The 11614-nt window shown below is 40.8% G+C and overlaps 1 protein-coding gene across 2 annotated transcripts in view; it reads left to right on the top strand.

Annotated features, from left to right (window-relative positions):
• Window positions 1-10400, top strand: part of naa15b (N-alpha-acetyltransferase 15, NatA auxiliary subunit b) — an 18427-nt gene extending 8027 nt beyond the window's left edge. The window contains exons 5-20 of one of the 2 annotated variants that reach the window (XM_027145889.2): window positions 783-917; window positions 1618-1771; window positions 2359-2478; window positions 2585-2680; window positions 2799-2905; window positions 3540-3612; window positions 3711-3880; window positions 4241-4393; window positions 4534-4662; window positions 5141-5354; window positions 5612-5805; window positions 6019-6127; window positions 7444-7542; window positions 7653-7796; window positions 7916-8013; window positions 9754-10400. In XM_027145889.2, coding sequence (XP_027001690.1) covers window positions 783-917; window positions 1618-1771; window positions 2359-2478; window positions 2585-2680; window positions 2799-2905; window positions 3540-3612; window positions 3711-3880; window positions 4241-4393; window positions 4534-4662; window positions 5141-5354; window positions 5612-5805; window positions 6019-6127; window positions 7444-7542; window positions 7653-7796; window positions 7916-8013; window positions 9754-9954 — 2196 coding nt within the window. In that variant the 3' untranslated portion in view covers window positions 9955-10400. Of the gene's footprint in view, window positions 1-782; window positions 918-1617; window positions 1772-2358; window positions 2479-2584; window positions 2681-2798; window positions 2906-3539; window positions 3613-3710; window positions 3881-4240; window positions 4394-4533; window positions 4663-5140; window positions 5355-5611; window positions 5806-6018; window positions 6128-6287; window positions 6620-7443; window positions 7543-7652; window positions 7797-7915; window positions 8014-9753 lie in introns of those variants that run through there. The other variant, XM_047812270.1, reaches the window with a different exon arrangement.
• Window positions 10401-11614: the final 1214 nt, after the last annotated feature.

Genomic DNA, 11614 nt, shown 5'->3' with positions numbered 1-11614 from the left:
GCGGGGAGCCTGTGCCTATCTCGGGCGTCATCAGGCATCAAGGCAGGATACACCCTGGAGTGCCAACCCATCACAGGGCACAAACATGCTCTCATTCACTCACGCAATCACACACTACGGACAATTTTCAAGAGATGCCAATCAACCTACCATGCATGTATTTGGACCTGGGGAGGAAACTGGAGTACCCGGAGGAAACCCCCGAGGCACGGGGAGAGCATGCAAACTCCACACATCGAACCCTCAACCCTGGAGTTTTCAAATTTATCCATTTTGGAGAGTGTTTTTAAAATGCCGTCTCTGGAAGGCCAAAACAAAGAGAAAAGTATGCAGTTTCAAAGGAAAACACGTTAGTGTGAACATGAGGTTAGAGTGAACTTACTGAAACTGTGCAAAGACCAGCGAAGTTTATTTTTCTTGCATATAAATTATATTTTGGGTGCATCATCTTTCTGAGCGCATAATCTGGTTCTGTCACTTTCAATCTCACAGAAAAGACAGAAATTTTTAGCCCTTTTTTTATGATTTGTGATATTACACAAGGTTGGATTCTCAAATCTCTTGGCAAACAAACAACCTGAGCGTTCGTATTCTGCAGGACCTGCCGTAAGGTGCCCCTGAAATTTACTGATGAGAGAAAGTATGACCTTTGATGTGTGAAACTTCGGCCCATGGTTGTCGGTGTCCCACAAACCATGCGTGACTTTGCACCTTTGCCACACTTGTTATTGGTGGTTACTATTGGAAAAGGATGAGATTTTCTCAACTCTGTGTGTGTGTAGGAGACCCGGTACCAGCTGCTGCAGTTACGACCTGCCCAGCGGGCATCATGGATCGGTTACGCCATTGCATACCACCTCCTGGAGGACTACGAGATGGCAGCCAAGATTATCGAAGAGTTTCGGAAAACGCAGCAGGTAACCGCTACAAACACAAACCGCGAGGTAAAGCGAGTAGTTCTAGCAGGGGAGCTTTTGAAATGGTGGTGATGGTCATCAGCTTTTTAAATGATTCAGAACACTGATCTGGTTTACATGGAGGCTTAAAGAGAGTAATCTTACTGATCGAGGTCTGGAGCCTGGTAGAATCCATACAGTCTGCTCTATAACCTGTACGTCACTGGGGCGAGTTGCCTGGCAGCACAGCTCTCTCAGGCACTCCCATTTCCTGACTTTGTCCCAGCATCTCCCTGTTTACAGGAGGTTGTGTGCTAGTATGTAGAAACACACTGAATTGAACAGTTCTTTTTTTTTTTTTTTTTTTTAAATACACCACACACTACTAGTATACAGGTATCGGCCCAAAAACATGACTCTTGAATTCAAAGTGTCAGTTTGTCACAAGGGTTTGTATACGTCATCAGTTTGTATTTGTGTATGTAATATCTATCATTACTTCAGTTCCCATGTTAGTTAGCAAAAGTTTTTCTGCATTTTTTTTTCTGCTGCTCATTTATTCATTTATTTAACCACAACAATGGAGGCTTTGGATTACAGCCACTTCATCTACAGCCATGATTAACAGTGCTACTGTTAAAAATATTGCATTCAACATGTATTAACAGTGTCTCTCACACTCTCTGTCTATCTTTGTGTCTGTATGTGCCTGACTATGCAGACCTCTCCAGATAAAGTGGATTACGAGTACAGTGAGCTGCTGCTGTATCAGAATCAGGTGCTGAGGGAGGCTGGGCTCTTCAAAGAGGCTCTGGAGCACCTCACTACCTACGAGAAACAGATCTGTGACAAGCTGGCCGTGGAAGAGACCCGAGGTACACATGCGTGAAGATTCAGTCTCTGTCTCCATTCCCTTATTTGCCATGTTAGGAGCGTGAAGCAGTGGTGTACTCCTTGTGTGTATATACATGTCAGTAAACGCTGAGGGAGACAGTCACAGTTAAGGACGAGGTGTTGACATTGATGACTGACCCCACACTTACAGAATGGTTGATTTATTCAGAGAAGTGAAAAACTAGAAAGCAGAAATCCTGTTTCTCTCCCTTTTAATAACGTTTAGGTCCTGAGGATATTAACCACTTTATTGCTTTTGTACATGAGCAACAAGTTGAATGTTCAACCAGTTGTTTTGTCAGCGCTGGCGATTTTGACTGGCTTGACCGGGGATGTGTAGCTCAGTGGTTAAGGTGTTGGAATCCCAGGGCCCCTGAGCAAGGCCCTTAACTCTCAGTTGCTCTGCTGTACAAATAAGATAAATATAAGTCGCTCTGGATAAGGGCGTCTGTCAAATGCCGTAAAGGTATACGAGCGACTGTTTACTTATTGGCTTTGTAAAATGATGCACTTAAAGGAAAGGTAAGGATGGATATTTGCACTATTTAATGGTAGCGTGTGTATGTAGGGGAGCTAATGCTGAATCTGGGCCGATTCGACGAGGCAGCAGACGTGTACAGAAGACTACAGGAGAGGAATCCCGAGAACTGGTCTTATTACCATGGCCTGGAAAAAGCCCTCAAACCTGGTACTTGCATCTTATACAGTGATAAATTAATAGGCATGCTGAAAACTGTAAACATACGACCTGTGTCTCAAGTGTGTGTGTGTGTGTGTGTGTGTGTGTGTTACAGCCACTACAGAAGAGAAGCTGAAGATATACGAGGAGGCCTGGGTGAAGTTTCCAAAAGGCTTGGTTCCTCGCAGACTACCACTCAACTTCCTGTCTGGTAAGTAATGCCAGCTGTAAAACATTCAGCTGGTGTGTGTGTGTGTGTGTTATGTTTTGTTTGAAAAACATCATTCATTTACTGCTGAGAGAGTTTTAAAAATGGCTTTCTGATTCAGGCGAGAAGTTTCGGGAGTGTCTGGATAAGTATTTAAGAATGAACTTTAGCAAAGGCTGCCCTCCGGTCTTCACTACACTCAAACCATTATACCAAGACAAAGACAAGGTGAGAAAATGTTATATTTGAAAAGCGCCTGTTCTTTTCCTTCCGCCGTTTGACACGTTCCCTTTTGCTGGGTAGCTTGTGAAAAGCAGAAACAGCTGAAGGTGCTAAAAAAACTGTGAGAAACCATGTCAAAGTGCCTCAGTACTAAAAATCTGTATACTCCGAACTCTGTATACTCAGCTCTTAGATGTTCATCACTGTGCACTTAAAAAAAAAAAAAAAAAAAAAAAAAAAAAAAAAGAAGACATAAACAATAACAACCTCTTTGCTATTGCTGCTATGAACATTTTTCCTTACAAGAAGACTCGATGTGATGAAATAGTTTGTGAATAATTTGCACTTCTGTGAAATGACGTTGCATGGTGGTGTTAGGTGTAGATCCTGTAGGTTTTAATTCTAAAAGTTTTTGCAAGGAAAGGTAGCGCTATGGATTGCACTCATCCCAAGGGAACGCCCCACTTGCTGAAGAACACATTTACAATTACAGCTTCTTATTCATCTCTCTCTCTCTCTCTCTCTCTCTCTCTCTCTCTCTCTCTCTCTCTCTCTCTCTCTCTCTCTCTCTCTCTCTCTCTTTAACTGAGAAGGTGGTGATGAATAAAAATCTGGTGTCTTCTCTTCCCTTTATTTGCAGGTGGCAATAATAGAAGAATTAGTAGTAGGTTTTGAAACGTCTTTAAATGGCTGCAGAATGTTTAATCAAAATGGTAAGTTCAACATTACAGCTTATCACCATTTTTCCCTCTTATTGGCTAATGTGTAGTTTTTTCTTGGCGTCTGATTTGGGTGTTTTGTGGTCATTCAGACGATGGAAAGGAGGAGCCGCCCACCACGTTACTCTGGGTGCAGTACTTCCTGGCACAGCACTACGATCAGATTGGGCAGCAGACGCTTGCACTAGAGTACATCAACGCTGCAATAGAGAGCACGCCAACACTCATTGAGCTCTTCCTAGTCAAAGCCAAGATATATAAGGTTTTGCAAGCACACATTTTCTGTGCTAATAATGATTTGATCAAGTCTGTAAAATTTTTTAATAAGTCGTCACATTATAAATTTAAATGCATTTCCAGAATAGTTTAATCTGGGACAGAAAAGGAGGAAGTTGCGGAGTTGGTAATTGGTAATGTAAATATAATGTAATAAATGATTAGTAATGTAATATTATATATTAGGAGACATATTATTTACGATTGTGTATAAACCAGGCTGCCTTGCAGTTATTCATAGCTTTCATCCTTTTACATGCTTAATGCCTCATATATTAGCCTCAGGTGTCAAAGCATCCTTTTATTTTTAGACCCTCCTCACATTTTGGGTCTCTTCCACCCGCAGCATGCTGGGAACATCCGGGAAGCAGCTCGCTGGATGGACGAGGCTCAGGCTTTGGACACCGCTGACCGCTTCATTAACTCCAAATGCGCCAAGTACTTGCTCAAAGCAGGCCTGGTTAAAGAAGCAGAGGAAATGTGCTCAAAGTTCACACGGGTATGAGCAAAGCAGTCCTGTCAGAATTTCTTCCTTTTTATTACTTTTTTTAATTACATGTATATTTTATATTTATACTTGAAATGCAAAGACATAACATATCTTTGTCCTCCCTCTAATTCACTCTGTCTCCTCTCCAGGAGGGCGCGTCGGCGGTGGAGAACCTGAACGAGATGCAGTGTATGTGGTTTCAGACCGAGTGTGCGTTGGCATATAAATCTATGAAGAAATATGGAGATGCGCTCAAAAAATGCCATGAGATCGAGCGGGTGAGCTCCTGTATTTTTTTTTTATACTCTTTCAGGATACATGTATTTAATACAGAGACTGTTTGAATTGTCCAGCAGTTTTCATTCTTCACAATCACTGCTATTGTGAGTCCATGGTGTGCATTGACTGCCCAACACATTTTACACCATGTGTCTTTGTAATACTTTGAGCCCTCTGCTGGCTGTGAGATGAACTGCAAAAAAGCTTGACAAGACTTTCTCTTCTCTTACTGATCCCAGTTGTTTATTAGAATCATATACTGTAGTGTCTCATGTGATGCCTTTTAAGGAAAAATAAAGGCAGAGATGTCAACGTTGTACCTGAGTGTTTAGAAATGCACAATTTGCTGTGATAGAGTAACAATCTAAATAAGGGGAAAATATTTAGAAAATTTGGTTTTCGTAGTATCTATTTGCTGTTACAGCTGCACCGATGTGATCATATTAACGTTGCATTTGTGCATCGTTCTTGCCGTAGCACTTTGTGGAGATAACAGACGATCAGTTTGACTTCCATACGTACTGCATGCGGAAGATGACGCTTCGCTCGTATGTAGACCTGTTAAAGCTGGAGGACGTGCTGCGCATGCATCCGTTCTACTACAAAGCTGCAAGCACTGCTATCCAAATCTACCTCAACCTGCATGATAACCCTCTCACCGACGACAACAAGGAGCTACAGGCCGATACCGGTAACATTTACACACACACGCGCGCGCACACACTTTTTTTTTAAATCTTAAGAAATACAGACTGATATCTGAAATCTATATCACATTTAATATACATATCAAAACACTTGTGAGAGTGAAGATTGAAATTATAGCAATTACTGTTATCTTTAGGTTGTTATTGAAAACACACACACACACACAGTCAGACATTAACCTGAGGGAATGCATGTACTTACACATTTGAACTAATACAGAGGGTGTGTGTGTTCTCATAGGTAACCTTACGGACAAAGAGCTGAAGAAGCTGCGGAACAAGCAGCGGCGAGCACAGAAGAAGGCTCAGCTTGAGGAAGAGAAGAAGAATGCTGAGAAAGAGAAGCAGCTCAAGAACCAGAAGAAGAAGAAAGAGGATGACGACGAGGAGATCGGAGGCCCCAAAGAGGAACTTATACCAGAAAAGCTGGCTAAGGTGTGTGTGTGTTTGTGTTGTGGTTTGAGTCGAGACCATGGTGTGGACCTTAAAGTCGTCTGTATGTGCAAGAGGTTTTTTTTTTTTTTTTAAAAACAAAACAAAGAGGAACTGAAGGAGTTTCCCTTTTGTTTTTTTGTGGGGGGAAAAACTGATTTGATTTGTTTTATTAACCAAATAGACACCTCTTCTGCATTTACTTTCTCTGTCCAGGTGGAAAACCCATTAGACGAGGCCGTAAAGTTCCTGATTCCTTTAAAAACCTTGGTGAGAGACAAGATTGAGACTCACCTCCTGGCCTTTGAGATCTACTTCAGAAAAGGTAGAGAGAATGCTTTTAGTCAACAATTTCTTTCTAAATTAAACATATTGTAGGTAAAGCAAAACTCGTACTACATTAGATAAGGTTAACAATTAACAGATGAACAGACCACCACAATTAACATCAGTGTTTTGTTTTTTTTGTTGTTGTTATTTACTAGGCTTTAGGTTAAATCACATACCTCAAGGGAAACTGCTGTATGTGCTACACCTTGACGTATTAGCTTGAGCCTTGATGCAAAAAATATATGCTGTGGATGAAGAATTTTTCTTTCTACAAACTCTTCCTCCATCCTTTCTCTGTTCATGTGGGATTTTATATGGCTGTTTATACATTCATGCGCTCGCTCACTCACTTGTGCACTTATTCTCTCTGATTCTTTTACTCATTCATTACACATTGATTTAATTTTAATTTTAACTTCCTCATACATTGTCACCCATGCATTTTCTCACACATTCATTCATATATTTAGTAATGCATACCTTTGTTTACTCATTCACACACACACACGCGCGTACACACACACACACACGCGCGTACACACACACACACACGCGCGTACACACACACACACGCGCGTACACACACACACACGCGCGCGTACACACACACACACACGCGCGTACACACACACACACACGCGCGTACACACACACACACACGCGCGTACACAGACACACACACGCGCGTACACACACACACACACGCGCGTACACACACACACACGTGCGTACACACACACACGTGCGTACACACACACACACACACACACACACACACGCGCGTACACACACACACACACACACACACACACCAAAAGGTTCTTGGTGTATTTTCAGTCATTAAAAAACCAGTAACAATATCATAAGATTCTACGATTATCCACCAGATCATTTGGTGTTGAATTCATGATTTGTAAATTCTCTCCCTTTTGTTTTTCAGCCTCTGCTTTAAAACAAGTCATTTGTCAATAGAGACGTTTTTCCTTTTCCCAGAGTTATCTTTGTTAGTTCATGACAACAGTGGAGATGATTTTGATGTGTTTTAATTTTTGGTAATTCAGAAACATCCAGAACATGTTGCGATAACAGAATGAGAAACTTATCTGGCAGCCATTATTATTATTGTTATTACATATTAATGATAACAGAAGTAATAGCGGTATATTAAACATCAGGATCTTCCTGACCGTAGATATTTAGTTCTTCCACTTAGATAAAGACACAGATCTGGCGTAAATAGTCTGCGCAGATGGCGGTATCCAATAAAAGAAATGATTATGATGTTTATATTTGCTGTTTTTTGTTTTGCAGACAAGTTCTTGTTAATGCTGCAGTCGGTGAAGAGAGCTTCTGCTATAGATCCAGATAACCCCTGGCTTCATCAGTGTCTAGTGCGCTTCTTCAAAAGAGGTAAAAACGTTAATGCTGGTACATTACACAACTGCTTTAATCCTCCTTTGTTTTAAACAGGTTCTCTGGGATGTCTTTGATTTCACGTCCTTATCTCTCTTATTTGACAGTATCAGAAGCTAAAGACTTGGCAGAACCGGTCCCCACAGTTCTCAAGCAGGAAATCTCTCGGTTGTTCGGTGACAGCAATGCTAAGAGCTTTAACCAGGCCTTCCTCAGCAAGCACTCGAACTCAATCTCTCACCGATTAGCAGGTCCATAAACACTCACAAACTCGGGTATAAATTACATAGACACACTTAAGCGTAATGTGCAGGACTAACTTGTGTGGGCTTTTTTTTTTTTGGTATGTCCCCTCTATTGCTTCTTGAAGCTGCCAAAGGCATGTTCTACTTAGACCCTTCGACCCAGAAGAAGGCTGTGGAGCTCGCTACAGCACTGGACGAATCACTTAATAACAGAAACATTCAGGTAAATCCAGCTTCCTTCAAGCCATAGTGCTGAATTTATAGCTAAGATATTGTAGCTGAGCGAAATCCCAGGCATTTAAATTTATGGCATTTAGCAGACACTTCTTATCCAGAGTGACTTACAACCCTTGCTCAGGTGCCCAGTAGTGGCAGCTTGGTGGACCTGGGGTTTGAGCCCATGACCTTCTGATCAGTAGCCCAACACCTTAACCACTGAGCTACCACATCCCTGGCAAAAGAACCACCCTGTACTGAACTGACAACTGTTCCAAATATTCACACTGTTTTGTTTGATTCATTTAACAGTTCAATGTTGTTCATATGTTGCTTTTGGATTACCCTGGTTGTATATTTTCAAATTATTATAACAAAATAATTATAAGCATTGCGAATATCACAGTTACTTAGACAGCAGTAAGTATATTGTTTCAGCTAAAAAATGGATTTTCCATAAACACCAAAAGCTCAAAAGAGGAAGTGGAAAGATTAATAAGACTAAGACTACTAACCTGGTAGCAAATTGCTTTAATATGCTTCACAAGCACTCAACTTTAGCTGTGTATCTGGCTTGACACACACTGTTTACTGATTTTTATTTATATATTTTTTCAACTACTTTGTGTTTTAAAAATATGGCTCTTTTCTCCCTGCATTAAATATTGGTACAGTGTAAGAACCACACCCCTTTTGACAGCTAAACTCTCTCTCTCTTAAAAAAAAAAAATATATAAAATCACTACACGACATCAAAAATTTTCTTCTTAATTGGTGTATGATGATCAAATTTTAGAACAAAGTTAGAACACATAGTTTTTTTTGTGTCAGAGCACAGGGTGTTACAGCACTTCTGGAGCACAGGGGGGCCTTACTCAAGGGCCCAACAGTGCCAGCTTGGCAATGCTGTGGGGCTTTAACACTGACCTTCTAAACAAGAACCACTGCCACCAACGCACCGTTACTGCGACTTACCTTGCTTATGACTTGATTCTGCCAAAAAGGTCTTTTCTAACTTGACCTTCAGATATAATAAATTTCCTATTTCAGAAACCTTTGCATTACACACCACAACACCACCGTCTCGTACAATGGCTGTACTGATCTTCTGGAGAATATCATGCTCAGAATATCATTGTATTGAAATAATCCGGTAATACAGAAGTTTTATTTATTTATTTTTCTCCATCCGAACGGTAAACGAGTGTGGTTGTTTTCTCCCCAGGGGAAGTTCAGTTAGTTTACTTGTTTCAGCAGTTGAAATCCCCGTAGTTCCTTGCACATGCAATACAACTTCAGGGTTCAATCTTGTGACTAAGTATGTGACTTGTAATCCTGATATTGCTCCAACTCCAGACTTTGCATGTCAGTTTATTTACAGGAAATATTATTGTGTAATCAGCACTACTGGGCCAAGAAATACAACTTCTCAAGTTAAACGGTCACTAAGAATGTCAGTTTATTTAATTCTGTTTTGTATTTTTATTTCATTTCTGGTTGACATTAGCTGATTTGTTTTTTTCCAGCACTCTGGCAGACTTTTGATTTAGAGGAAAAGGCCTATTATGTTCTTTTTTTCATTATGGTTATTTTTTAAATAAATATTTTATACTATTTTATTTTATTATTAATATTTTATTATATTAATAGTAGTGTTCCACTCATACCAATTACACACAAAATATTGGACATGGAGAATCATAACAGACCCTGCATAATCCCATCATGCTTTTTTCTTCCTGCGTAGATCTGCACAGAGGCGTTGGAGAGCCTGTGTGACGGCAGCCTGGGAGATGCAACGGAGACGGCCGAGTCGTACCGGGCCGAGTGTCACAAGATCTACCCGTACACGCTGGCCTTCATGCCTCCCGGCTACGAGGAAAACACGAAGATTGCCGTAAACGGGGACCTCTCCACGGAAACTGAGGAGCTAGCCAATGACATGTGAACACCTAAAGGGGGTGGGGCTAAGGGAGCAGGGGGGGCAGAGAGGAAGGAGGTGTAACGGCGCCATTTTTCAAACACCCAAGATGACATGTTGCTGAACTTCCCACGTCCTGTCCACCCTTTGAAATCGGGATCAGGACCGAGAGGCGACAAGGGCGTCTACGCAGAGGATGACTTTAGGGGAGGGGGGGAGAATAAAAGGAGGAGGAGGAAGAATAAAATGGCCATTTTACTTTTTTTTTTAACCTTGCTGATGACTACTCTCTAACTGAAAACTAGACAACACGCAAAACGCTCTGTTGTGAACAGTGTCTGAAGGCGGCGAGCTACAAAGTGTGGGTTAATTAACATATCCCATAGTCAAACAACCGAGCTCACTCAAACCCATCTTTACCCCCTCTGTTTTAAAGAGTAATTTATATGAAAAATAAAAACGGCATAAAACGAGTTTTGGAGCGGCGAGTTGGTTTTGTGTTGGCATGAAATGGCACTGAGAAGTCTGTAGTAATAAGTAAGGAACGGGTTTGGCATGTTGGGAGGTGAGAAAGGGGTTGTACCTGAGGGGGCGGAGTCTAAGAATATGCTGCTTATGTGTGGGGATTTTTTTTATGCTAATGTGACTCGTATGTCATGAATTTATTAACGTTGAGGTTTGGCTGAGTCGAAAGTAATTTGAAGGTAGTTTCTAGACCCCATATCAAAATTTATTCGGAATGAGTCTTAATCAGCAACTGCTCCCCGTTATTCATTCATTCATAGCGACTAGAACAGCAGCGATGGTAGAGCATAATCAGCAACCTTGAGTAATCTTAAAGGTAAATCTGCTCGCTTCTCTCTTGCTTTGATCGCTCTCCTTAAAGGGATACTCGGGCAATTTCATCCTGTCTGCCACATCAGTAGCACATGTTCGATTGCCACAGACAAGAATTTTGATGTTTTCTTGCAGAATGTAAAAACGGGGACTCGGTTAAATTCTGGCAAAAATATAGAATATTTTATAAAAATTAGCTCTTTGCTCTGGTGTCTTTGCGTCAATTTTTGTGTACTCAAACTTTGACCCATGAATTCTTGAGTCGGTCATATAAGCCAACAAAAAAAACGAGTATGCGGGACTGTCATCTCTGTAGTTGGTCAAAACATGGTGGTGCTGCTTCTTATTAAGTTGCTCAAACACCAGAATTTTGCCTTGTATATGTTTTCTTCCATTTGCATCTGAGGAAAATTTTAGCCCTTTCATCCATTACTTGAAAAAAATATTCAAAACAACAAACTTTATACTTAAAACAGGCGTGAGGAAACTATTTCCAACACTGGAGCAATAGGTTAAAATGTTTTTCTCTGGGGGTATTGTGTAATTCAGTTCATCTTCCTGTGGTGATGACTAGTCACACATTTTCTCTGACACTTCTCTAGCTTTATTAATAAATACATTTTCATGAAAACACATCTGAGTTTCTAAACCGAATTCAGCAACCACCTTTAGTCTTTCTTTACAGATATCTTTCCTTTTCAAACAGCAGGTTCTGAGGTTCATACATTGAAATTCTTGGCTGTGATAATCGCATGTATGGTACTGGAGTATTCCTTTAACCCGCTCTCTCTTGCCCCTACTTCGTTTTCAATGTGGAATGATGAGTTTGTTGTATGATAATGAATTTTTT

This window comes from Tachysurus fulvidraco, chromosome 4 (assembly GCF_022655615.1).
Source record: "Tachysurus fulvidraco isolate hzauxx_2018 chromosome 4, HZAU_PFXX_2.0, whole genome shotgun sequence".
NCBI classification, from domain to species: domain Eukaryota; kingdom Metazoa; phylum Chordata; class Actinopteri; order Siluriformes; family Bagridae; genus Tachysurus; species Tachysurus fulvidraco.
The sequence above is the reverse complement of the archived record's forward strand: the minus strand, read 5'-3'. Positions and strand labels throughout refer to the sequence as shown.